General features: G+C 40.4%; 1 protein-coding gene across 1 annotated transcript in view; it reads right to left on the reverse strand.

Annotated features, from left to right (window-relative positions):
* The window catches only part of ANO4 (anoctamin 4), a 230,250-nt gene that overhangs the window by 98,294 nt on the left and 106,068 nt on the right, over positions 1–25,888 (reverse strand). Inside the window, exons 5-7 of the mRNA XM_067296928.1 lie at positions 17,163–17,273; positions 8,505–8,641; positions 3,103–3,261 (exon numbers count right to left, since the gene is read on the reverse strand). Of these exons, the coding sequence (XP_067153029.1) occupies positions 3,103–3,261; positions 8,505–8,641; positions 17,163–17,273 (407 nt within the window). The remainder of the gene's footprint in view (positions 1–3,102; positions 3,262–8,504; positions 8,642–17,162; positions 17,274–25,888) is intronic.

Consider the following 25,888-nt stretch of genomic DNA (forward strand, 5'->3'; position numbering starts at 1 on the left):
CTGCTCCATGCTGGCTATCTCTATGCATAATCTTTTAGTGCAGTATAATCTGAAGTACTGTACTCAAACCTGTTTTTAATACTGTGTGTATCCATGTACCAGCACAGTAAAGTTACTGTTCACAGCAACTTAGTTCTACCTGGCCATTAGGATAGGGATTAGAGGGTATCAGTTGAAGCTGCAGGAATAATTTAGGATAAGGGAGTTTTGGTGGATTTTGGCCAAGAGGCTGAATTTATAAGTCTTTATTCTTGTGAAAAAGCCACATACTCAATGTAATTCTGACTCTTCATTCTCACTTAAAAAGACAGACTTTCCAGAAACATGTCATGCTGGGATTTTACTGTCCCAGGGGGAAGAACATCATATTCCGAATGACAGACACTGTCTGTATTTTCGCTTTACATAAAAATGTTTTATTTTATTTCTGAGAGTCAATGGGCTGACCTTAGTCTCAGCGTTACCTTGGATTAGGGTAGTTATGAGATATACCCTCAGAATGTGGACAGTATTATCCTGTCTCTTGTTAACCATTTGCCAGTCAGATCTGTCAGGCAAGAGTACTGCATAATATTTACAGACAATACCAGCGCTGCAAACAGGCATTCCTATAGGTACCCTATAGGTACTCCATCTCTGTAAGAACTTGCTCCATTCAAAGACTGCTCCCTCCATTTAACCCAATACACAAATCTGTTTCAGAGTATTAAAAAATAAAAACAACAGTGGGAGTCATCAAGAATTCCAGAGCCAAGATATCATAGTTATTTACCTCACTGTGACATTAAGTTAAACAGGTCAAATCAATACAGGAAATTTCGTATCTGGCTGAGAAGAGAATACAGTCTCTTTCCCTGGCATGAACTGTATTTTACATTAACTTACCTAGAGTTTCTGTGCACATGATCACATTCCAGTCCCCACTGGAAGCAATATATTATATAAGAACAACAATTAGAAAAGTGGCTTGCTGTTAAAATATTCCACAACTGAAACCCAGAATGACCTAGAAGTCTCACCAAAACTAGCAACAGAAATCATGAGAAGTAATCTAGGCACTAACCAATCACAACACCTAGTTGCTACTCTGCTGGGGGGCACCAAGAATGTACTTATTTCCTTCAGGATTATAATTGAATTTGGAAACTAAAGTGATCATAAAATATACATGTTAGTGTTTAATTTTAGGTCAAAGTCATATTAAAAAAGATTGCTACCCTAGATTTTAAAAGCATTAGCTTGAGTCATGTAACATAACCTCATTTTGATCATTCAGAGTTTAGAAAATCTACAATTACTGATGCTGGCAAGAAGTCACACCAAGGCCAAACAAGATTAGTAGGAAATAAAACTGCATGTCAGAAGCGTAATAGAAACTGAAATGAATACTCAAATGGCAGAACATTCATGCAGCCTAGGCAGTAAACTCCACATAAACGGGCTTGAAAGAACACAATGTGTAGCTGCAAGAAGAGTCTATAGTAAGCACTTAAACGATCAACTTGAAAAAGTTTTTTGTGCAGAATGTTACATTAGGGTTCATAACACTTAAAATATAACTGGATTTTGTAGCTTTCACTGTTGACCTTAGCACAGTAATAAATGAAAAACATCTGCAAAAGCACAAAGTAGGAGAAAAATTGTTTTGAAACTGTTAACAAAATATATCAATAGGGAGGACTTGTTCTGCATTATTTTCTACCCTGCTCAAACTTCAGACTTTTCCGGGCTTTGCCCTGATGGAAGCAGGGCAGAATCCTAGCATGTGAAGCTGAATTGCCACACTAAACTCATGTTCTTCGACCTTGAGTTAAAACTCTTATAGACATTGGTATGTTTTCAGGAAACGTAATAAATAAACAATGACTGTCATTAAAAACATCTATCGAACTACCACAGCACTGAAGACATTTCCAGGTTACCTGAAGGAATAAATCATGGTAAATGGTTGATGAAAACCACTAATATCCACTTACATACTTACATCCAGCAGTACACATGTTCATTCATTCAAAAAAAAATTAAGAAAGGAAACATTTTCATTATTCTGGAGAGAAAGAGCTTCCATTTTTTCCCCACAGTGTTCTGCCAGAAAGTGTGTCTTTAGTACACCTGCAGAAAATCTATAGATGTATCAGGAATTTAGTGAAAGAAAGGGAGATAAATGTACATCACCTACATGGTTGACCAAAGCCTGTAACCTGAAAATTCCTGTACCATTTGCACCAGTGGCAGCATGACAATGCCTATTAGTATGAGTGTGACTTGACCAAGCACAAGTATATCTGCTCTGCATGTAAGTGAGGCTTAAGCCCTGTTAAAGCACACTTATGAAAGTTTAAGAAAGAATATGGCCAAGGCAAAAGAGATGTGTTTGAAGAGAAGTGAAAAGAAGTACCTTCTTCATCATGTTAGTATCCCACAGTCTATACTCTCTTTAAGCCTTGCTCCTGCAGTCTATCACATCAATACATTTTTAGACACTTTACATTCATTTCTAATACTCTTGTCCAAGAAATATTCACTGTATTAGGACGTTGTGTTAGTGAGAAATACAACTGATATAAAAGTTCATATGTATTGCCCAATTATTTAAATGCTTAGGAATAACACAGCAGGAAAGATTTGTTGTTGTTTTCACACTACCAAAATGCCAAGTAAGTCCCTGTGACTAAGGTGACAGGTAAGTATCTTGTTAGGTCTCTGGAATGAGTACCAAGAGCCTCAGCAAAGAGTGGAGCAGGTAACTAAAAGGAAACTTAGGTGCAGAAATGTGGATTGCACTCAGTAGAATTCAGGCCATCCAAAAACAGCACTTATTTTCTCCATTGCACAACTCAGTGGAGGAAATTCTATGGCCTACTTGTGCAGAAGGTTGAAAAAGACGACTGTAATGGCCTGTTTTGGCCTTCAACCCGTGTGGCTGATTTTTCTTTAGGCTAAGCTTTCCCAGTGCCCGGGCAATAAATAATCTATATTTAGGGATGCTTAAAAGCTTTTTTTTCCGCTACTACAACAAAGCAATCAGGTTTCAGAGTAAACAAGACTCTGAATTTACACATCTTTAAATGATGGAAGTATTTTTCAGGGAAGTTCTCTTACCTCTTTCTCCATTTGAAGTCCTTCTGCTCTGATATTTCTCTCAAATACTTCCCTCTTTTCTGTCTGTGGATTGGATTTTCTATACACCAGAATGTAGTCAATTCGACATTTCCCATCTCTAAAATATAGTCCATTGGTTTTGTTCTTATCTGGTACTTCCTGTTAAGAGAAAGTCAAATATTTCAGTAATATTAATGTGTTTTGGTAATTGCTGCGTCCTGATCTGCATCTGCAGTTTTCAGCATTACTCAGCCGGAAAGGTAAGGAATCAGTACAAGCTGCTCAAATTTCTAGGTGCTTTACATAGAATGTTTCTGAGGTCCTCTGAAAGGAGCACAGACCTCCCCAGTCCAAACCCGGGAGGTCTTCTTAGGCAGATGTTTTGTCACATGGGAATGGGACAGGACAGAAGAGAATATTCTATGCGAGACAATCTTTCTCCCCTACCACCCACCAGAAAATTAGGAATAGCTTCCTACCTATAAAATAAAGCAGAGAATAGTGTTATACTGAAAAGTAAATTTGTAAGTAAGGGCTCAATATGGTAGAACATCATTTCACATGGGGAGAAGAAATGATGGCACGATATTTACTGTGGTGAGAAATGCTAAAACCTGGTGCAGAAATTCTCTTTGTTTTGCAGTAAGAGTACCTCTGCCTCACAGGACACAGAAAAGAGTATGAAGGTCCTGTTCCTACCTCACTATACTTCATCAGCGTAACTACAAAATATTCTAGGTTTATGGAGCAACTGAGGAAACCCACCAGATCTATTTGAAAATAATTCCTGGTGTTTTGCCTAGAGGCACATAAAGGCAATAAATATTACTTCCTGGCTATTTTCAGCAAAGCATGTGCCTATTCAAATGTTTGCTCTGGCAGAAAGAAGCAAGCTAATTTCACTGTTAATAAGAGGTCAAGCAGATCCCTCTCCTGAGAGCTAGAAGACTAGACCGCTGCTCTCTTTCAGAAATTCATGAGATGAAATTCTCCGCAGATCCTCCTCACAATTTATCACTACTTCCATATAATGCAAGTCCTGCCCAGGGGTTAAGTTTTTGCTTTTATACAAGTTGAAATTGTTTATGGGTTGGAGCATTTCTTACAAGAAACGTACACTATGAATGGTATATGGAAGCAAACTGAACTCCCTGAGAGCAGTATAATGGGCAGGGGCCTTTAGGGACCTCTAGATCTGTCCACCTCCAAGCTGAAGGGAGGGTTGGGCTAATTCCCCTTTGTTTTCCTATAATTTGCTGAATCATTCCTGCTAGAAATAACTATGTCCTTTAATGCATAATCAAATCTCTGAAAAATGAATATTTTGCCTTTCACGTGGAGGAAGAATAGGAAATTTTCAAAATACTTTCTTCATAGGAGAACTGCTTCTTAATTTAAATGACAAAAGGTGAATACAGTTGCCATAATAATAATAGGAAAAAAATTATTCCTACAGAACAAAAAAAATATTCCCAGTCAGGAAGTTTAGTGTAAACTACCATCTTGACTCTCAGCAAGCATCTTTGTTTAAATAGAAAAACAAATGAAAGTATCCCAAATGCCCATTCCCTTGGTACAACCAGGTTATTGCAGGCAGAAAGGGGAATTTTTCTAGGATTGTTTTATTACAGTGCCTGACTCCTGACACAACTTAATGCCGACTTGATATAGTAGGAACAGTTCTTGGAGTTGAAAAAGAAGGCAAGAAAAAAGATTTAAGCCCTTAGGAAATAACAGTAACAAACCATTTATATCTATACTGATATCATGCTGACAAATGATATTATCAGGATATCAGAAGTATTTTTCACAGAGCATTAAATATAAAAACAGCTCAGGAAGCACATTCCGTGGGTTTTTTTTTTTTCCCCCTCTTCTTTCTAGAAAGTATCTATGTTGAGAAGACAGGAAGAAAAAAAAAACCCAAAGGGTGTTTAAATGAAAGAAGGGTGCAGTAGGAGATTTAGAGGCAGTGGATCAGCTTGGTGGTCCTGCTCTGATTTCTAAGCCTCCTGTTCTGCCATCCTTTCCGTTCTGTAGGTGCCAGGTCACAGACAGGCTGTATCTATTTTAGCAAGTAAGGCAGTGTCATAGGAAAGGATCTGTAGAGCAAAACAATCAGCACTGAGGACCAGGTGTCCACACTTGTCCAGGCTTGGGGGTTTACTTTGGGCCAACTCTGGTCTGGTCCAGAAGACTCTCTGCCCATTATCCGTTGAAGTACAACCCAGAATCACTGTATTTTGAAGGCACAGTTCTAATTAAAGAATATTTTCCATGTGTGTCATTTTTCTTAGTATCCTTTTGCCCATTTGGATTATAGTTTTGGAGAGGCTGTATTTTTTATATATCTTGAGTTCAGCATATTCTTCTTGACACTATAATATATTTAATTATATAAAGCTTTTCTAACAACAAAATTATCTAGGCTGCAAAATCATATGCTCAAAAGTTAGAAAGTAAAAGATTTGTAGCTATCTGTAAAAGCTTAGATTTTCTCTTCTCACATTGATCCTGGGCATTGAAGAATACAGAGATTTTGTGGAAAAAAATATGCATCTGGCTTGTATTGTAATAAATATGTTTAAGAAAACTGACCTGAAATTGCATAGGCTATCACAGGAGCCATAAAAAACATCATAATTCTTATTCTGCAACTTGAATACCTTTATTCTGGCATAATCTTTAGTGCAAATTCCAGTTTATAAAAGAGATTGTTAAAACAAACTCTACTATGTGCAATGTTAATAACACCGTCCCCAAATATCACCAACAGAGTTTGAAGCTTAACTGAATTATAGGAGTGATTTTTATCATTTTAATTTCAGAAATACCTACACTAGCTGTAACCTTAAAAATGGGCCATATATACTGATTTAAGTAAAAGAAGAATTTTGTCCCAGCTCCTCCTCTCTCCCTTTCTTGGACACAGAAGACTGATTTAATGCTCCACAGAAAGAGAGATGGAATTGAAGCAGCCCTAGTGAACAGCTCCTAAATCATCTTTCCCTTTCATTTTTACCTCCTGTCTGCTGTTACTCTGGTTCTCAGAAAGTGAAACTTCAATGGAGTTAAAACTACAAGATTTTGGTGATAATACATCTCCAGTTTTAGATTTTAAAGTGCCTATCTAATTATTAGGTTGGCATATGTAAAAAGTGTTTTGATCCATGCACATGAAGAGAAATGTGATTTCTAATTTGCTTAGAACTTAGCTGTACCTGAACGAAACATAAAACAAAGCAAAGACGCATCTTTCGCCAAAGGGTAAGCTGAATGCTAATCTGGCTGTGCATCTGTGATGGGACCATTGATAAAGCTCCATCCATAAAATCTTCACTGGAGCCAGTCATACACAAACCAGGGAGAACGCAACATTACTTTGAGATCTGGTTGAGCGTGCACAACTAACAGTTGAAGCAAGCAATATTTTGACTTGTCAACTAAAAACAAGAAACCTTTGGAACTCTCTTGTAAATTTTTTTGGATTATAACTGTATTTTAGTAAATTCAGACAGAAACCACATTGTATTAGATAGCTGCAATGTTAACTTTAGACCTAAAGCAAATGAACATCAATATATCCAGAGAGGCTTTCTCTGGCGTCAGTTCCCCCGTCCTGATGACACTAGGGGGGGATCTGCAGGCTCTCTTAGCTGCTCAAAGTAGAACTCCATCACTAAACTGAAAGGAAGTCTGGAGCTTCAGAGATAACCCCATCACTGCACAGTGCTGCTCCCATGTTTATCCATGCAAACCATACACCTACATCTAAACAGCATATCTTTTCCTTCTGGAATCAAGCAGGGGCCAAGTACTTCGAAATCTTTTTTGTAGGTGACAGCATCCCTCAGCTCCCATTAAGACCTTCCTTTTTAGGTTTTTTTTTCTTATATAAATACACATAACCTATATTGCTATTTTACTCAGCTATGATTATGAAAAAAAACCAAAACTGTTCAGACAGGAAAATATTCCTCCAACGTTTTCCCTTTTCCTTTGAAAAACAACAATGTCTGGTACAAAGATTGCATAAAAAGGGAAAAAAGGAATTGCAGCATTGTTAAATTAACAGCAGCATATGTTGCTCTCTCCCCTCCCCTATCCTTGGGACCATTTTCTGTTCATTTTTCTTCTTTAACATGCAAAGATCATGTACCTTTCATCCCTCTCTATTTGTTAGAGACCATATGGTACAAGATTACTAAACGCTACACAGGGATATCATGTCAGGTTACCCTATTATACTGCAAGCAGGCAAAGAGGGCCCTATGAAAGTGATGTGGGAAGCTGAGGAAGAGTGATGAGAAAGGGGGAAGACGAAACCGTGAGCAAGGTCAAACATATCTCTGGCTGGCCTGAATTTTGTGCCTTTAATTATCTGTTTAAACATTGCAGGAGTGCAGCTCTCTATGGGCTGAATTTCTAGCACAAGGAAAATCTCTCACTCTTTCCTCAACAGTGTTTCACAAAATAACTTGCACCAAAAAAGCCTCTAGTTCCTGAAAAAGACATCAGCTGCAATTACATCTTCTAAGTCACATTTAAACTAGTAAACCAGTCAGGACCAGGGCAGAGGCTTCAGCGCTCTCCTGTGGTCTTCCATACTTTTTAATTTAGCATGGTCTCTGCGAGTTCTGACCTGTGCCAATGAGCCTCCACCAAACTATCCTTAGGCAGTTTGGAGGTAACACAGGACCACTCCAGCACGTACTCTGGACGCAGCCACATTTCTGCAGCAGGGCTAAAGGAAGCCTCAGGGCCAGAGACCAGTCCCTGGTCTATTCGCTCTCCAGGGAGATAGCCCTAACGTCCATGAGTGGTACGGCAGTTAGAGCAAAGTTTAAAGTACCACATTTCTTTCTTTCTTCTTCATACTTGAGTATATGGTGTTTTGGCTGCCTTAAGGCACAACTTAAATGGGACTTTGTGCTGGGCAATGATTTCTCCCTGCTTGGCATATTCTCCAAATCACCATTATGCACCACCAGGTTGCTTCTGTTCTTCACTGGAAGGGAAAGTGTGTCCCATATCTGACACCCAATGCCTCTTATGAGAAAGTATAATAAATTGATAAATTCTCCTCCTCCCTCATCCCCTAAGATTAATATAGGAAAAATTTTTCCATTATTTTTCAGAAGAAGTGAAGCATTCGATTTTGCTGCTTCAAGAAACAAGCAGAAAACAAAGGCTTGTACAGATGCTTCACTGGGGGTGGTCCATAAGATTAATAAGGCCTCCATTTAACCTGAAATATTTCATCTTTCAGCATTATAATCTTTGAATGGAAAAACAGTCCCCATGACAGTCCCCAGAGAATGAGATTTTCAATCAGATTACATTTATTCCCTTTGATAGCGGGCACGTTTAATTATTAGAATAATAATTCTGCATGTTCTTACCTCTCCCACCACTTCCAACCTGCTGGCATCATCAGAAGTACTGGTCAAGTTACCGTGGTGAAGCAAAGAGTCATCATCTTTGGAAGGGCTGTTCACACCTTCTAACTCATCAAAAAAAATGTTGACATCCTTAGCTACTAAAAACAAAAATAAAAATATACATTCAAATCACAGTTGAGCCCAACAAAGTCTCTGAGTGTAATGCATTATTATCAACAATTGCACTTTTTAGTTCTGGTATAAGTATCTACCTTATTAAGTTTAAAATCTCCCGAGGCATATTGGTGCAATGCTTTTTTCACCAGTAAGCCACAGAGAGATTTAGGGTATATAATATCTCTCTGATGTCAAATAAGTAATCATCTGCCACAATAAAACATATGTTAGCTATCTCCTTGGCTTCTCTTGAGATAAGTGTCTTAAATGATTGCCTTTTGGATTACTATGGCCTCTGAAAATTTCTTATTATAATGAAGCACATTTTTAACATACTACATAAAGTACCAAGTTAGAAGCTGTAGAGAACTGTAGGGCAATCAGAGGCAGAGGATCTCAAATAACTAATGTCACTCAAAAGAAACTGAATAAATGAGCCTGGGCAGAGCTCTGTCTGCACAATTTGGCTACTTCTAGGTTAGCATGTTTTGGTATCTGCAAAGCTGGCATGCGCAGATCTGCACAGCCTTCAGAGCTGGGCATCAAGAAATGGCTTAAATTTGTAGGATGCTCAATTACATCCAGCCGGATGAAAAGTCAGGGGACATGCTCTGCAGGAGCTGCTTCCAGCCGTGTCCCCAGTGTTCCATCTTGCCCCCGCCCCAGGGCAGTGCCCAATGCCCAGGGCTGCGGCTGCCCCCAGAGCGAAGAGGGTGGTGAAGAGGCTGGTGTGAGGAGAAGAAAAATGCCTTTGCTGAGGTTCAGGCCTCTACTGTGTACAGGCTTAATTTCTCCAACCCTACATTTCATACGCAAAACCCAGGATTGTTGCAGTAGAGCTAAAATTGTTGGAAGGGATCCCAAAAAGTCCACTAATGAGCTTGTCCCCTGACCAAGGCAGGATCAAATACCTCTCTGTCATTCTTGCCAGAAATTTGTCTCACCCAGTCTTCCTCACACTTTTTGCAAACTCAGTTGACTTTTGGACTCATTTTTCTTTGTGCAACATCCTCCCGATCCTCTTGCTTCCCTGTAATTCCCCCAAGTGACAGGCAGTTGTAATTCCTGTTGACAAGAGTTTCTATTAACAGGGAACAGCTAGTGATCTCTAATTGCTCATGGCACCTTGGTGCCATTTCTAACTAATGGCTGCAGGTATAAAAATTCATTCCCCTGCTGTGGAGAAGCTGAATAGCATCCAGAAATTAAAGGCTGTTAACTGTTCCCCAGTCTTTGTGAGCACTTTGCGACCTCCCTTTCACCCTTCCCTTCTTCAGAGGTTACAGCCTAGTTTAAGGCTTTTTTTTTAAATCTCCAATGCTACAGGCTCTACAGCCTCTGCAGGCAACCTATCCTTCACTATCATCAGCAGGAGAAAGTTTTCTTCCTAATATGCATCCTGAATATGCACCTATGCTGCAATTTAAATAGATTGTTCTTTTCCTATCAATCATGCACATAGGGAAGAGATTGCTCCCTTTTTGTACCTGCCTTTTACAGTATCTAAAGACTGTTATTACTGCTTTACGTGGATAAAAAGATCCACATAAGATCCAAAGATTCAAGAACTCTTTTTCTTCCTTTTCAGGCATAAAATAAGGTCAGGGTTAACAACATACCTTGCATTTTAGATTGAAATACTTTGCTTACAAGGCCACTAAAAATTTTAGCAACAACAAAAAAAAATACTTCACATCCAAATTAGACAGCATAACATAACAACAGATACCATAGACTAGACTAGACTAACAATAAGAAATTCTCTGCCAGATTTGCAGTTTTTAGGATAACACATTATTCCTCAAGTTTAGTGGGTTTTGGGTCACGCACTGCCTAATTTAGCTATAATTCTTTGTATTTCAATATTTGAATTGCACAATATTTAATCTCTACTTAACACTTCGTATCATGATCTTCCAGTTTTAGATAACACCCTCTGTTCTGCTGGATCCCAACCAGCTTTAGCAGAGATACTGCAGCTAATAGCCTCACCTACTTCACTCATCTTTAAATTGTGCTTGTCATCATAGTCAGTGAACACATCAGAGATTTAAAACCTCTTTTCACAGATATTAAATTCCTTTTGCACTTTTAAAGTTTTTTTTTTTTTTCTATAAGTCTGTTTATTTACTTGTCCTACTTTTGTGAAAAGTGCCAAGACATCATTAGGGACAAGTATCCAGGACCTGAGCTTTCCATTTTTAGACAGGGCTTGGCCTCACAGCTCTCTGTCCAGCGTTAGGGGTGGGTTTACCAAAGTGGGGGGCAGAACAGCACAGAAACTTCTCATGTTGTTTTGGCATACATGATGGGGAGAGCCTGCAGCTCCTCAGTGTCACTGGGGCTGCATCTAACCCTGTCCTAGGACAAACTACTGAGGTATTTGTAGACTCATAAGGAAGGAATAGACCCCAATTCGTAGCAGAGGCAGCAAAAGCAAAGAAAAGATTTTTCTCCTTCATCCATTTCAATCCTTAGAAATCATACTAGAGTTGCTCACACAAGACAAGGAAACTGCCACAAGACACAGCATAGTCTAACCACCTTCCCTTCACCTTCCCTACTGTGTCAAATGGCAAGATTGGAAACTTTCCATCCCATATGATAATAATCTGGATGTAGATCACAACCAGCCTTTGCATATGTCTTTATATGAGAAGAATTTACCTGAATAATCAATATAAAGAACTGCTGGAGCAGAAACCTTTCTGAATGACCTGAAACTTTGCTGCACTGAAATTCTGAAGAGCAGCTCCAAAAAAGAAACACATTAACCTGTATGTGATCAACTCCACAGTATACTGTGAAAAAAGAACAAAAATAATTAAATAGGAAAGCTTTCTACAGATTACATGAGATATATATTTGTTGCAGAGAGAAGCAATGAAGGAAATAAAAATGAAAGAGGTTTTGTCTGGCTGCTATGCGCTAGGGAGTTTGAACTAGTTGCTTTCCCTGCCGTGAAGACTGCCCTGGTATAACTGATGAGCCCACTGAGATACTAGAAATGCTACTTTCTGCAATGCCAATAATGCTTTGGGTTGCAAAATAGATGGTTTTCCAGCAGATGTTTGAGATACACAACCTGGTGCATGAGAGAGTGAATTTGTTTTGGGGTTTCAAGCAGAAAAAGACTGGATTATTTTGAGGACTTGTGATAAACACAAAATCTCATTTCAAGGTCACTCTGAAATCCAGCCCATCTCAGCAGCTACTGGAGGTTAAGGAGGCAGCAGATCTCTGCTGGTGAAATTAGCTACCAGGACCTGTCTAGTCTGCCTTCAGTAGAAAATTGCTCATATCAAAAGTACACAGGTAATTGGCATGCTGGTTGGTAGCTTTAGAAAAGAGAATAAGGAGTGAAGAGACATATATGCCAAAGTACCTTGTCAGCCCTGGAGATGTCTGTGACCCTCCTTCAGCTGCAGTAAATGCGTGCTACCAGAGAAACTGTGGAGATCTTTACCCTGCAGTTGTCTTGTTGCCTCTGTTTTTGAAAATACACTCTAGTATTTCAGTTGCTGACACAGGAGGTCTAACATTTGCTGAGAACTTTTTTTTTCCCAAAAGCCTCATTGGATACTTAAAACAAATTACAATTCCTTAAAATACTGTTCCACAAAAACAAGTAAATTATTAAAAATCAAATCCTAATTGCTTCCATTCTCTGTGCAGTCCATTATAATAACGGTGATGGTACTTCCAACCCAACCCTCCTGTTAACTGTAATTAAACTTAACCCCTCCACTGCACTGAACATGAAAATCCTAAGTTGCCAAATGTTGCTAAAGGCATAACCAGGGCTCCATCTTTTCTGTCTGCCACAGACCGTGACATATATATATATATATATAAATATATATATATACACACACACACACTCCAAACTGATCCTAACCCAATCATATATAATAATTTTACCTATCATTTGGGAGATGGACTGGTGCTAGTATATAGTCATATCTTTTTAGGCAGTGAAATTTAATAGCAGTATAGAGTAACATGCGTATTGCTACAGCAGATATTAAGGAGTCCCCGTATGGTTTCAGATCAGCTTAATTATACAGGTTCTTTTCTCCTTCCATTGAGGAAAAAAAATCAAAATGACTTTATTATTATTCATATAGTCAGAATCACTGGAGGAGTTTGAAAAAATATAGATATACAAATATTTTCATCCCAAATTTAGCAGAATCACACATTCTGAAAACTGAACATTAAGAAATTCTGAGTGAGAGTCGATGTGGAATCTGAGTGATTCCATGAGACTATTCAAACCAGGAGTCTGATTCAGGTAGCACTCAAAGATAAGGTAAAATAACACCTCTATCTTTCTGAGGATGGACACCCAAAAACTAAGGCCCCTGAAATAAGAATCTCCTTTAAAAAATGGGACCTGACTCTATGTGTTAGTGTGGCAAGATAGAAGCATGCTCAAAGATTATATTTCAGTTAATTAAGAGCCCTTCCATTACTAATTGTCACACCATGCCATTGAGTATACGCCAGCATTGGATAATGCAAATTGCAGATCAGTATTCCAGAAATCGCTCTTTGGAAGCTTTTAGGCCTATCAGTAACATTAAACAGTGAATTTATTTAAAAATTCTTCCTACCAGTGCTTATAAGATTTATAAAACAATTCTACATGTAAACGGTGGTGTAAAAGGATTGGGTTTAAAATCACAGGTCTTGGAGAATACCTCTTAATAAAAAATCTTTACTAAAAAATATCCATTTTGCAGAGACTTGCAAAGCAGAAAAATCCAAGAATGCAAAGCCAAGGCTCTTTCTGCATCTTGTTGTACTACATGTTATAATTTTTATAGCATTTATTTGGATTTTTGGATACATTTTTCTGCTCTCAGTAAGGCTGGTAGATACAATTTACAAATGTTTTCTGCAAGGAGACCACCCTACAGCGCCCACAGCCCAGAACATTTTATCAGGTTAAATGTTAAATTCAATAACTATGCATGAAATAATAACCCTGTCTTATAAAATTCACTGATTTCTGACTTCCAGACTAAGAGAGGAAAAATGAGGGAATCAAATGAGCTTTCATTTAAACCTTAGTGGGAGTCAACGTACACTGGATGTTGAAAAATATTCTGAAAAGCAAGAGACTTTTTGGAAGTTTGACTTTGGTGCAATGGCAATAAAAAGAAGTTTAATACATTGAAGCAAATTATAGGGATTTATAGGAAGAAAGTTTAATACATTGAAGCAAATTATAGGGATTTATAGGAAGAACTTTGAAATCAAGATTTTTTTTTTTTTTAATGAAGCAATTGATTGCTTTTCCACAAGTGGCTCTTCTCAGTGTAATAAACTAGGAAACAGCAAAGAAAGACTTCGCTGGTTTTTGTTCAGCCGGCCCCAGCTTCGGCTTGTCCCTGTCCCCATGGTGGTGCCCATCGCCCTGGGGCTGGGGCTGTCTCGGCTGTCCCCAGGATCTGCCCCACCAGCAACCCCTGCCTCCCTGACACCAGCCCCAGAGCACCCTTCCTCTTGACCAGAGAAAAGAGAATGACAATGAAATTCAAACTCAGCTAAAATAAGGACTTCAGATTTAAGAACGGCTTGAGAATGGGCCACAATGGGAAGTTTTGGTTTACATCTGACAGAGAGTTCATGCAATTCCTTGACACCTCTGCTGTCTAACTTACAAGTTTAGATAGGGTTCATCACCCTGTTTTACAATTTTACACCTAGTGCACCACCTTATTTTACAATGTGCATCTGTAGCCATTTCCAGTTTAGTGGACATTATTGTTTCTGCACCATCTCTGATTGATTATGGATAATTTCTGAATGTACTGTGGTCAAGAAAAAACTGTCTTATAAAAGACTGAGCAGAAATCTTTTGAAAAATGTGTTTAAGACTCTACCACAAACTGTGGCACTTAAGTGCAGAATTTAGCTTTGAAGCAGTGGAAATGACTTAAGTCTTTTATAATAGTAGTAAATTTGCATAAAAGCAGATAATGAGGTGGTAATTTTTCGTCTTCATTTGCAGCCTAAGAAACAGATCAGTACAGAAGAAGGAAGAAAGCAAGTCGCTTTAGAGCTACTTTCCAGGAGAAAGAAAAGCAACAATAACAGTTCAGAACAACCACCCTAGATAGAATATTTAAGCATGTTTTGTCTTAATTATTTGCTACTCACATCAGACTGCAGGTGACAAGAAACACCCCTGGATGTATAACAAGCCTTTGCAAGCTCTGTTGTACAGCCATAGCACTTTTCCAAAAGGGAAGGTAGCTGAAAAGCATAGAAGGTAACTTTCCAACAAAAACTGTGTCTGTTCTGAATAAAGAAAAAACTGTCTCCAAGGTTGTCAAAGTGGCACCCTTCTCAGAGCTCTAAAATCATCACCTATAAATCAAAATGTTAATTCTTGAAAGACTCTTTATGGAACATCATTTAGTTTTGAAATGATACTCAAACTAATAAAACAATTGGGGAACCTACTTCTATTCAGCATGCATCCATTAATCTCTTGCAAATATTTGCTTTACTTTGGGTAGGATTCATCTACGTTTGCATATCCAGAGTGCAGACGTTTGTGTCTTAGCTATGGTAGTGTTTCAACTGAGCTATTCTCTCTAAATTCCATCTATAGGCAATGGAGAGAAATAGCCACTTTCAAGTTGCAATTCATCTAATCTATTTTAGACACTTTATTTAAAATGAGACAAACTGGGCTCTGGACATGCTTATTACTTTCTATTGTCTGTAAAGGGAGCTTAGAAAATTAATTCAAATGTTGACATCTTCATCACAAACCTCTACATTCAAGTCAGATGAATCCCTTTTTGCGGCCACAGAAAACTGGCATACTTTTTAAAGAACCTATTGTTTTATCTAGAAGTTAAAAATTTGAAGTTATAAGTAAATTATAAGTTATAATGGATTTCTGTACCCTGTTGATTGAAATTTGGGGTTATTCAGTACAAGGATATAATCAATGAGCACAATATTGAAGTATGGAACAGTACCAAGGGAAGTCAAGAAACAGTCATTTCAAAAAGAACCTGCTTCAGAGGATCACTGCTAATAAATCTAATCTTGACATCTAATTTGTTTTAATCAAACCATCCATTTTTGTTCTGCTCAGCCTCATGCTTGAAAAGAAGAGTTTCCTGTATTCAGATGTAGTCTCTTCCCAACTGGAATTTGCTTGTCCTCATGGGAGGACACATGTCTTTTCAGCCTCTCCAATGCACATCCCAGCTGTTGCCAGGCCTGCGCCTGGGCTGTGATACATTAGTGGCGAGAGGGTGAGGAAAATCACATATTAAGGTTTCCTGATGGGAAAGACTTTTTAAATTACAAACCAGAGTTCATCCTAAACCTACAGTTCAAATAATCAGATGAATCATTTTCAGACAATTACCAATGTCATTGTACTAACCCAAGAGCATTCCTCCCACCCCTAAACTAACATTACCACCAAACAACCTGACCATAAAGCTCTATGTTTCCTGATTCTTATGGCAAAACTCAGGAGGAGTATGGGCTTTTAGACATTCGTTTAGAATTCAAAAATATAAGTTACTGTTTCTTGCTTTAGAAAATTACTTCACAAAAAAAAATGTTTAAAATAAAACTGGAAAAGAGGGAAAACAGGCAGTTTTCAATCTAGCAACGTCATCAGGCCATGCATTTGGATTCTTGTCCTGAATGATAGTTTCCACTCTATTTTGAAAAATTTCCACTGAAATTCAAGCTTCTTTTGGATTCAAGAGTTGCCTCAGCCTTTTTGACTGGGACGAGGCTTGAGGGGAGGGTTTCTTCAGCCTTTGTTAACAAGACTATAATTATTTCTAGCTCAAGTCTTGAGATCTCTCTGCAGTTGCATTTGAAAGGGTGGACCACTTAATTCACAGACCACAGCATATTACATGTGGAAAGAGACTGCTACACACACTAAGATATGTAGACCACCAGGTGACACACTTATCACTTCTTATCCCCAAAGTTACCTCTTTCCCAACAGCACTGCTCACCCAGAGCTATGTTGACTTGTCTTCTGTTCCTTTATAAATGCCAAATAATCTCCAATGAATAAAAATGTGTCAGCCCCACTGGAGCTGCAGAAATGTGAATAGATCCCAACACTTTAGAACAGCTGGAACTTCAAATCCAGCCTTAGGTCCCAGAGTGTTGCACCTACATGACATCACTCATTCAACCAGCCATTCAAGAATGTCAAGAACAGATTAAAGTAATGGGAATCTTAATATTCTGATTACTCCTGTATGGGAAATATTTACTATGGGAATCCTTAGGTATATGATTCAAATCTTACTATGATTTGTATGTTAGTAAAAGATTTCTTACTGGCTTTCAATAAACCACTGAACTTTCTCACATATTTTAGTAATACATACTCAGCATTCAGTTTGCCAGTTTGTATGTTCCTTCAGTCATAATTTCAATGTGTTTCAGTCGACTCTTCTACTACATACTCAATTTTATATCCAACAGATAACTTACTTTCTTGTATTGCATTAAGAATTTCTGAAAAGTCCACATCTGTCTTCTGTACGTCTGGTGTTATCCATATTTGTGTTTCCAACTGGTTACCCTGCAAATCCTCTCTTCCTTCTGAAGAAATTGAAGAGATTGATGGGGTTGGGACAGTGCAGCAGAAAATCCAGCCAAGGGGCTTTTAGGTTTGAGGGAACATACACATTGGAAAAAACTGCCTAGATTTTTTTCTTTCCCAAACAGAATAATTTTTTCTTCAAAACAAGCAGCTTTAGACATAGTATAGACTCAACAGATTTAAAACTAAATAGAACAAAATGACAACATTTTCTGCTGTCAGCAGATTGATAGTCACCACTGCTGAATTCCTCATTCAGACAAACACCTGCCACCATGCCATGAGTGCCCCCTCACTGTACCACCTACAAAACTAACTCCAAAATGTGAAAACAGACAAGAGACACTGTTACAAATGACACAGGATTATAGTAATAGCTAGGCTAAAATAAAACACACTAACACACCAAACACAAATTAAGTGTCAAGACAGAACACAACCATTAGGAAGAAAAGAGCATGGACAGCATATTTCAGCCACAGGACGCCCTAAGGTCTCTTATGCCAAAGTGATAGCATACCATGGTCTAGGAAGAGCTCCAGTACTGCAGTACGTTTTGAAGGGGGTCACAAGAATATGTAACAGTTGCTGTGATGTCAGTTCAAGAGCATTGCAGAATGCAGCACTTTATAAATAAAAAAATAGGCTAGCAGGTCACAGTTTCAAATCTATTTGCACATGTAAGCAGGCCCAAGATTTGCCCATTTTTCAAGAGCAAAGTTCTTTCACTTGAGCAAAGAAAGCAGAAAGTTTTGAAAGCAAACCCTTTCCCTGTAGACCCTTAGCCAGAAAATGTACTGGGCATATGGGCTTAAACTGCTGGCTACAGGGTGCTATAAGGCAGCCAAGGACAAAGAGGGAGGTGACTGGGCACATGGCAGGTTTCCAAAGAACAGCAGCAAAACCTGACCTTTCGCAAATGCATCTATTAGAAGTGACGCTCTTCAGTAAGTAGTACACAGAGTTAGCAGAGAGTTGCAGTGGTCAGGGAGATACCTAAGATGGGACTTCAGAACAAATGAGTCATGGCAGAAGAACAAGCCATCAGGTCATTTAGTCTATTACTGTGCCTTCACTATTGGCCATCTTTCCTGCTTTTGATGGAAGCAATTTCCTTTCCTCTGCAGTCTATCTAGAACAAGCCAATTTTCTTCTGAATTCCTTCCGAACCCATTGTAGCTCCCCCCCACCTTTGCCCACAAAGTGACTATCTCACCAGAGCCTTAATGAAAGTAGATACAAATTATATTCCTGGGCACAAAATTACTCAATGCTACTTTAAAGTCCATACTTCATTTTTTTTTAGAAATACAGGTCTCAAAATGAGTATATACCAGCTTGGGTCTTTTTTATTTCCCAATGTTAAAATATTATAAATTTAAACTGTCTCGTGTTTGCCCCAGTGTATTCTTTTGTTCCACAGAAAAGACTCACTGTTAACATCAGATACAATCTCCCTTACAGATTCCTGTAAAATGATCTGTCATAGCAGCAGCAGGAGTCAGCATTTAATGATGTAGAACAAAGAGAATTTCTTAAGTGAGACAGCTGATTATTCATATAATAGCAGCCTAGGGAAATCTGCAGATGGCCTCAGAAGTGGGAGTCTCAGAACTGCCCCAAAAGAGACTTCTGGGGACTAAAGAAAAATAGTGTAGCTGCTAGAAAAGACTTATCAACAACCAGACAGAGGTAGAGAAGTGAGTAATAGACAGCAATTCAGTTAAACAGCTTTGTCAGTGATATCATTCAGGTTATTGTTAAATAAGCAACTTTCATTTTTTAACATACACATATTTGAATCCTTAAATCGGCCAGCCTATCTCCTCCATTTGAACCCTGGTTACAACCAAATAACAATACTGACAAATACCTTCTCCTCCCTTGTCACACCCAAATCATTGCTCCTCACAAGATATGAAGGCGGCGGATCCCTGCAGCACCTCCAACAGACCTGAGCCATTGGGCCATGGAGGGAGGCCGCGAGAGCCAAAGCAACTTTCGCGAAAACCCCCTCAGCAGCAGATCATCCCATCAACCAAGGGGCTCTGGCCATAATATCCTACTAATGTCAATGTGGCAAATGCAGCGTGAGGGCAAAACAGGTTCTGCCCGAGGTAGTCTGGGAATGGCATCAGTTCAGGTACCGAAGATTTAGAACAAAGACCAGCCAGCAATGAAAGGCCTGAACTGCTGATGTCAAACATATATCTAACAAACAGGCCTATTATTAAAATGAAGCTGTCAAAGATTTGATATATTTAATTCCAAGATCACTTTTTTTTCTAATTAATGAAAAATACTGGCCAGAAGGTGTCCATAAAATGTCCAACCTAACCAGACTGCTGTCCAACCTAAAACAACTTATAAAGTCAAGAGGAATTTTGCTGCTTTCTTCAATGAGTTCAGAATTTTAGCTCCTATATTTGGCCCATTTCAGTACAGGGAGTTTCCGGCATTTCAGTATGGACACAAACAACAGTCTCATATGCTCCTGTGTTTCACAATAGCCTTAATACTTGGACTCACTGCACAACTATCAGACCAACAATATCATCCAGTCTGATTTCACTCAAAATCAGAGACATCATCTTCTACCAGACATTTGTGATTTAATACATGCTTAATCACAGGCTGGTCTTCACCAAAACAAGGAGACCAAGAAATGTATCTGCCAATAACTAATAGCTTCCAAATAAGTGGTTACAGGAAAGCTTCCCTCTCCCATATTCTTCACAGTGTCAATAAACAGAGTTGAATCAAGGCAGGTTCCCTCTTGTCGTCCTCTTTCTCTCCCTCAGCACCCACTTTGTAGGAGGGAATGCCACATCTTTTTTGTTGAGGGAGACAACCACTGTGTGACAGGGGTGGACTGGCCAAATTAATGATTTCTGATTTGTTGGGGGAACACAGTTGTTAGCCCAGCAGGTATTTGGAAGAGGTACAATGTTCTCCTCTATGCCCATTTTTTTTCTGGATTTTACCATAGTTCTCCAATGTAACAAATCTGGATACTATCCAGTGCCACTGTTGCTATAACAGGATCAGTAGCCTCGCTTTAACATCTCCCTGCTTCAGCAGCTGCGAGGTGTTTCTTGCTAATTCACGCCTTCTCGGTGGTAGATCCCACTGACTAAACTCTAAGCAATATTGCTTGGGAGGCTGGGAGGGAAGACCTTTTCTCCATAGCAATATGAGAAATAAACACATGTAAAAGTGAATATTGGTAAATATTAGATTTACCAAACTTTCAGTGATTTTATTAAAAGATCAGTCTGAGATTTTTCCTCAGTTCACTGTGACATTTTAGTCCATTTTAAAATAGCTCATGGCATTCACTCTGATCTACTCTTTGATGCATAAAGTGCATAAAGTAGCATACTATTTCCTTTATTTGTTTTGAAAGGATGCTGCTAATTAGGTTAGGAAAACAACTCAAAATTTTTAAAAGACATTTCATTTTTAAGGGCTGAATGAGATGGTTTGTTCTAAACTGGAATTTTTATTTATTCTAAATAATAAAATGAACATATGTATCAGATGAGGGAATTATGTAGCAAGGTACTAATTATGGTGCTAAAGTTAAGCCAGCTCCTTCCCACCGCAATGACAAAGATTTTCTGTCTGCTTAAAATTAAGAATATACTCAAGTACTTTGCTGCATGAGGGCCTTGTTGCTTCTAGTATCTATCCAAGTATCACAAGTAACATTTCAGATGTGAACTTCACAAACAAAAGGCTATTTTTTTGCACAGTATGCATTTGAAGACAGATTTTCAAAGTCTGTGCATTTTTACACACGCGTTGTGGTGTGCAAATCCTATTTGTAGATGGCTACATGCATACTGTGGTCTGAAATTGAGCATGAGCACTTGTGTACACGGAAAAATGCACGTTATTTTCAGTATCTGGCACCAAACATAGACAGTATATAAATAGGTTGATAGAGCAAGTGCTGCTATTGCTTAATCACAGAATCACAGAATCACAGAATCACTGAGGTTGGAAGGGACCTCTGGAGATCATCTAGTCCAACCCCCCTGCTCAAGCAGGGTCACCTAGAGCACATTGCACAGGATTGCATCCAGGCGCGTTTTGAATATCTCCAGAGAAGGAGACTCCACCACCTCTCGGGGCAACCTGTTCCAGTGCTCTGTCACCCTCACAGTGAAAAAGTTTTTCCTCATGTTCAGATGGAAGTGTCTGTGTTTCAGTTTGTGCCCATTGCCTCGCGTCCTGTCGCTCGTCACCACTGAAAAGAGTCTGGCCCCATCCTCTCGACACCCTCCCTTCAGATACTTGTACACATTGATAAGATCTCCTCTCAGCCTTCTCTTCTCCAAGCTAAACAGGCCCAGCTCTCTCAGCCTTTCCTCATAAGAGAGATGCTCCAGTCCCCTAATCACCTTTGTGGCCCTTCGCTGGACTTGCTCCAGTAGTGCCACATCGCTCTTGTAGTGGGGAGCCCACAACTGGACGCAGTACTCTAGATGTGGCCTCACCAGGGCTGAGTAGAGGGGGAGAATCACCTCCCTCGACCTGCTGGCAACACTCTTTCTGATGCAGCCCAGGATACCATTGGCCTTCTTGGCCACAAGGGCACATTGCTGCCTCATACTTAACTTGGTGTCCACCAGCACTCCCAGGTCCTTCTCAGCAGAGCTGCTTTCCAGCAGGTCAACCCCCAACCTGTACTGCTGCATGGGGTTATTCCTCCCCAGGTGCAGGACCCTGCACTTGCCTTTGTTGAACTTCATGAGGTTCCTCTCTGCCCACCTCTCCAGCCTGTCCAAGTCTCTTTGAATGGCAGCACAGCCCTCTGGCGTATCAGCCACTCCTCCCAGTTTTGTATCGTCAGCAAACTTGCTGAGGGTGCACTCTGTCCCTTCATCCAGGTCATTGATGAAGAAGTTGAACAAGACTGGACCCAGGACTGACCCCTGGGGGACACCGCTAGCTACAGGCCTCCAACTAGACTCTGTGCCACTGAGCACAACTCTCTGAGCTCTGCCATTCAGCCAGTTCTCAATCCACCTCACTGTCCACTCATCTAACCCACACTTCCTGAGCTTGTCTATGAAGATGCTATGGGAGACAGTGTCAAAAGCCTTGCTGAAGTCTAGGTAGACAACATCCACTGCTCTCCCCTCATCTACCCAGCCAGTCATTCCATCATAGAAGGCTATCAGATTGGTTAGGCATGATTTCCCCTTGGTGAAGCCATGCTGACTACTCCTGATCACCTTCTTTTCCTCCACATGCGTGGAGATGGCTTCCAGGATGAGCTGCTCCATCACCTTTCCAGGGATGGAGGTGAGGCTGACTGGCCTGTAGTTCCCTGGGTCCTCCTTCTTGCCCTTTTTAAAGACTGGGGTGACATTGGCTTTCTTCCAGTCCTCGGGCACCTCTCCTGTTCTCCATGACCTTTCAAAGATGATGGAGAGTGGCTTAGCAATAATGTCCGCCAGCTCCCTCAGCACTCGTGGGTGCATCCCATCAGGGCCCATGGATTTGTGGGTGTCAAGTTTGCTTAAATGATCTCTAACCCACTCCTCCTCCACCAAGGGAAAGTCTTCCTCTCTCCAGACTTTCTCTCTTGCCTCCAGGGTCTGGGGTTCCTGAGGGCTGGCCTGACCAGTAAAGACTGAAGCAAAGAAGGCATTCAGTAATTCTGCCTTCTCCGCATCCTTCGTCACCAGGGCACCCACCCCATTCAGCAAAGGGCCCACATTTTCCCTAGTCTTCCTCTTGCTGCTGATGTATTTGAAGAAGCCCTTCTTGTTGTCCTTGACATCTCTAGCCAGATTTAATTCCAAACGGGCCTTAGCCTTCCTCGTCGCATCCCTGCATACTCTGACAACATTCCTATATTCATCCCAAGTGGCCTGTCCCCCTTTCCACTTTCTGTAGACTTCCTTCTTCTGGTTGAGTTTTGCCAGGAGCTCCTTGCTCATCCATGCAGCTCTCCTACCTCCTTTGCTTGACTTCCTACTCATAGGGATGCACCGCTCTTGAGCCTGGAGGAAGTGATGTTTGAATATTAACCAACTCTCTTGAACACTCCTTCCTTCCAGGGCCCTCACCCATGGGATTCCTCCAAGTAGGTCCCTGAAGAGCACAAAGTTTGCTCTCCTGAAGTCCAGGGTTGCGATCCTACTTGGTGCCCTGCTGCCTCCTCGCAGGATCCTGAACTCCACCATCTCATGGTCACTGCAGCCAAGGCAGCCCCCAACCTTCACATCTTCCACCAGTCCTTCTTTGTTTGTTAGTACGAGGTCCAGCAGCACACCTCTCCTTGTTGGCTCCTCCACCACCTGTGTCAAGAAGTTGTCACCAATGCTCTGCAGGAATCTCCAGGACTGTTTGTACCTAGCTGTGTTGTCTTTCCAGCAGATATCGGGGTGGTTGAAGTCCCCCATGAGAACCAGGGCCTGTGATCGTGAGGCTACTTCCAGCTGTCTGTAGAAGGCCTCATCAACTTCCTCATCCTGATCAGGTGGCCTGTAGTAAACACCCACAACAGTGTCACCTCTATTAGCCTGCCCTTTGATCCTTACCCATAAGCTCTCGACTCGCTCTTCATCCACCCCTAGGCACAGCTCAATACATTCCAGTTGCTCTCTCACATAAAGAGCAACTCCACCACCTCGCTTTCCTTTTTTATTTTTTAATAAATCTCAATAATTTTGAATGGATGTGTGAGAACACAACTGATCTTTGTAATTCACTGTGGCAGTCAGGGCTTCTTGAAGAATTTTGCCACTTAGCTTCCAATCATTGGTTGGAGTAGAAATATTTAACTCTCCTGCTTTCTATAATCACAGTCTTTCTTTTTTGTCCCCCCCTCAACTCCAATTAACTAGGCAAGTAAAAACAAATGTTTTCATTGCAGCTGTAGAAGCTTCTGCAGAGAAAAAAAAATTACAGCTTCAAAGAATTTCTCAGAAAAGGCATCTCACCAGTGACTTCCTTCCGTTCAGTGAGCTGAGAGTTTTTTGTCATTTTGGCAGCAAACATGCACCTTCACCAAGGTTGTGCTTCAGCCTGGAAATGGAATACAAGTGGCAAATAACTAGGAAGCCATGTGGGGAGATGCTCCTGTCACAGGGCCACCTACCACCAACCGGACACTATTTAGCAAGAGCAAAGATAACTCTAACACTAGCAATTTTATTCTGCTTCAGTAAGTACTGCCTATAGTTTCTACAGAGAAGTTGCTCCTTCTTGCCAGAGTATCTTCCTTAAAGCAAGCAGAAAGCTGTGTGCACGGTGCCCTTTTCACTCAAGGCAACCCCAGATCAGCCTGGGGTGAAGCATCACCCTTGCAGGTACATCTTCTACTGACTTCTCACTGTGGGAGCTAGGCAGTTGGAAATGGAAATTGTTTAAACTGTTATCTAGACATCTCAGTCAGCGCTACACATACATGAAATCAATAGCTTTACTGATCTTAATTCTGGCCTTATATTTTCTGGGATAGGAATTAAAATGTTCTCCACAGTGGGTCTTCCCAGCATCCCATGCCTGTAATGAAAAACACACCTCAAATACCTGAATGACGAACATATTGGTTCAATCATTGCCTCAGAAAAAAGAAGCTGTTCTCTGAGTCATAAACTATATATACATACGTGTGTGTGTGTGCACGTATATATATATATATATGTACACATATATACACATAACGTATCTTGCTAGCAAGACAAGGCTGACACTGTGCTGGCCTAAGAGGAGTGGCTCAGAGAGAGCTAATTAGGTACCGTTAGGTAGAAGGTGAGCGTATTTCACGAAGTCTTTTAAAAGGGAGTTGATTTGGCTACATTGCTCAAAGAGAATTTCAAATTGTTTTCGATATGAAATCCTCTATCATATACTAGGTGGTGAGGAACAAAACAGAAAAAGGATTGCACAGTTCTATCAGCATATATTTACCCCCCTCGGGGATTTAAAAAAAAGCTTGGAAATGTCACAAGGTCTTTTGGGCGGTGAGGTTAGCAGTGGTGCTCTGCAAGCCGCCAGATTGCAGGGCGGTGATGCTGGTGAGCTGTCCTCCCATCCCCTCCTGCAGACCTTGCTCCTCACATGAACCCCCTCGCTCCTGAGGCCTCGCGTCCAGCTGAGCCACCACATGCCAGCAAGGCAGGGGCAAATATGCCCACCCAAGAGGGCAGCTCCCTTACACCTACAGGGCTCCCCACCAAAAGCCTCACCAAAGTCAGAGCAAAAGGCTGCGTGTCTTCTCTCACAGGTATCTTCTCAGTGCATGGGGCAGAAATGGTTACGCGTCCTGTGTCCTGCCACGAGCCACCTCTTCCTTGCACAGAAGAAAAAGGCTCTGTTTTCTCCCTGCAGCTCTTTGGCCCCGCAGCCCAGCACCTGGCTTCTTTCTGGAACAAGATTTCAGATTTCTACATGGGGGTTAAGTCCCCTTATCTTTCATTTTGATGCTTGTTTCCAATCTTGAGTTCCTCTTGCAGGTGGCAGTGGGGAGAAGGACAGAAAAAAACATGTGTTTAATTCCCTCTTTCTGGCAGAAGTGAACTTGTTGACCTATCTGTATATTTAAGACAATGTCGGGGGTAAGACCAGCTGCCTGCCACATCTGCAGTGGTTT

The sequence above is a fragment of the Apteryx mantelli genome, chromosome 1, assembly GCF_036417845.1.
Source record: "Apteryx mantelli isolate bAptMan1 chromosome 1, bAptMan1.hap1, whole genome shotgun sequence".
Taxonomy (NCBI): Eukaryota; Metazoa; Chordata; class Aves; order Apterygiformes; family Apterygidae; genus Apteryx; species Apteryx mantelli.